Source organism: Haplochromis burtoni, unplaced genomic scaffold (genome assembly GCF_018398535.1).
Source record: "Haplochromis burtoni strain Fernald_Lab_line unplaced genomic scaffold, NCSU_Asbu1 Contig_183, whole genome shotgun sequence".
NCBI classification, from domain to species: domain Eukaryota; kingdom Metazoa; phylum Chordata; class Actinopteri; order Cichliformes; family Cichlidae; genus Haplochromis; species Haplochromis burtoni.
In genome coordinates, this window is record NW_024582544.1 from 589498 (window position 1) to 592261 (window position 2764).

General features: G+C 39.7%; 1 protein-coding gene across 1 annotated transcript in view; it reads right to left on the reverse strand.

Annotated features, from left to right (window-relative positions):
• The window catches only part of LOC102297542, a 14529-nt gene continuing 11765 nt past the window's right edge, over positions 1-2764 (reverse strand). The window contains exons 12-14 of the mRNA XM_005938851.3: positions 2102-2242; positions 749-875; positions 1-645 (exon numbers count right to left, since the gene is read on the reverse strand). Coding sequence (XP_005938913.2) covers positions 511-645; positions 749-875; positions 2102-2242 — 403 coding nt within the window. The 3' untranslated portion in view covers positions 1-510. The remainder of the gene's footprint in view (positions 646-748; positions 876-2101; positions 2243-2764) is intronic.

The window sequence follows — 2764 nt, forward strand, 5'->3', positions numbered from 1 at the left end:
TTGGTTGATGCTCAGCTCTTTATTTAGTTTGTTTGTTTAAACTATGTGACAGCGGGGCACGGAGCTGATGGGACATTCTGTGCTTAAATGTGAACTCGAGATAATGATGGAAATTAGAAAAATCAAACTGTGTTTGGAAATGCATTTAAAAATCACACCCATTAATATCAACTGAGTCTGCAGAAAGTCTGAGTATGAAACCAACTTTATTAAACTGAACAAGAGAAACTTCAAATTTTAGACAGAACCATCGACAGTCAGTTACAAACACAAAGATCTTCTCCATTTGAAGTGTCAGCTTTTCAACTGATAGGAACTCAGAGCTGATTCAGCAGAAAGAGAATAAAATGGTGCATGTTGGCCGCTGAATAAAAATGAAAATGAAAAATAAACATTCTGTGCCTTTTACAAAGGTAAATGATCATTGTGAAGAAACAGTAAGAAAATGTTTTCATGTTGTTTCAGTCGTTCAGCTGTCAAACTGTTTTCTGTTTCCTGTCCTGGGGGTGATCAGTGAGAGTGAAGCAAGAAGCCAGAGAAGATGCTGTATCCGTTTCGTGTCCCTCTCATCGCTCTGTAGTCTTTAGTCTCCAACCAAACCTCTTGATCTTTTGACACGTACACCGCCAGGCCACCAGAAGTCACCTAGGATCAGCGGAGTTCAAAAATTAAATGGAGGATATATCTATTTCAGAGGTTAATACACTCTGACCCAATAATAGGAATTGTTATCGTCTGATGCTTGTACCTGTCTCCCTCCCTGCCGATGATCGCAGAACGATGCCAGCAGCATGTTGTCACGCTTCAGCAACACACACAGTTTTTCATCTAACGAGGCATGGTACACAAAGTAGTACGTTCCTGGGACCCGACACCTACATGCGACACAACAACACAATGAAGATGATTCTATACAAGTGGATTTGTTTCTTATGTCTTATGTCATATTGGGCAGAATTACTTTGTTCAAAACAGCGGAGTTATCAAAATGTTATTCACAGTTAACTCTGGAATATTTGGTAACAAGGAAATTTCAGGACTGGACTTCCACCGGTGGTATGCCCTCAGTTCAGTGATGTGGATGGATGAGGGATTTTTTTTTTTTGTAATGTAGTGTGTCTCAGCAACTACAAGGTGAGACCATGAAGTTTCAAGACTTTTGACGCCTGTTTCAATTCAGTTCCTTTGCTTCTGCACATTTGGACAGCTTTCTAGAGCAATCAGTAGAAGACCCAATCTAACCTCAAAGCCTTTGTTGTTAAACCCTTAACCTCCTCTGGTAATTCTTTGTTTTTTACATTCATCAGGTCCCAATATGCCCCAAATATCAAAGAGAAATTAAAAATGCATGCCATGGAAGAGCTGGGGTCTTAGGAGGTTAAGATTTTTGGCAAGAGGAAGTCACAGAGTGCTAAATCTGGGGAATCGAGTGGATGGGAAAGACGCAAAGACTGGATGCAAAGACTCTTGGTGTAACTCATGAAGCAAGAAGAACGTGGAGCTTGATGACTGGAATTTACTGTGCATGAGTGTTTTGATGTATGCAGGTTTATACACCGCTCTGCTTTTAATCATTACTTATTATTAATCTCTGGCTGTCTTCCACATTTTGTCTTTTGTCCTGTTTTCCTCCCCTCACCCCAAACTGGTCATAGCAGATGCGTGCCCCTGCCTGAGCCTTGTTTTGCTGAGAGCCTCTTCCTGTTAAGAGGGAGTTTTTCCTTCACTCTGTCACCAAGTGCAAGTTTTTTCTCTGTATTACTTTATGGTTTTTAACTTACAATATAAAGTACCTTGAGGCAACAGTTTTTGTGATTCGGTGCTATTTAAATAAAATAGCAGACATGCTCATGTGCAGTCCTCCAAAATCCTAATTATGATGGTGTGGTAGTGTTGTCTCTGATTGTTATAGTATGAGTGCTTGAACTCTATGATCATTATGAAATGTATTATTATGAAAGTTTGAGCAGGAATCATTGTTGCCATCACGTTTCACTGCTGAATGAGTCTGTACAATTTTAAAACTAACATTAATCATTCAACATTAAAGTGGCAAACACACCTACAGTGATCGGTCTGGCCTGAAAGAAAAATGTCTCACCTGAAGCGTCCTGTGTTTGTGTTGTAGTCATCGTTGATGTTGGTGATTGCATCTGTGAACTTAATGACGCTGGCTTTATCCGGGTATTGGTTTGTCGCTCTGGCCACACTGAAGGCCGCCTGCTGCTGGACTACAACAGCCCTGCAGCAACAGAGAGTATTTTTTTAATAGAACAGGGTGCCATTTTTTTAAAGCAGCTAATTAATGCAGAACAACTGCAGTGGACTGTTTTTTGTTTTGTTTTTAACAGTGAACATGATGCTCTCATCTTGAATCCTCCCTTTGCAATACTTGCCTTCGATGCATGATTCTGCTTCTTCATTCACCTCTTTTGACTCTCATCATGTTTATACATCACTCTGCATTTAATCATTACTTATAATAATAATAATAATAATAATAATAATAATAATAATAATAATAATAATAATAATAATAATAATGTATAATTTATTGATCCCCGTGGGGAAATTATTCATCTCTGGCTGTCTTTCACACTTTCCACTTGTCCTGTCTTCCTTCCCTCCCTCACCTCCCAAATGCCACGACCCTCATTTGGCTGTCCCTCCCTGAGTCTGGAGGTTTCTTCCTGTTAAAGGGGAGTTTTTCCTTCCTACTGTTGTCAAGGGCTTACTCATAAGGGGTTGTTTGTTTTGAAGGGGG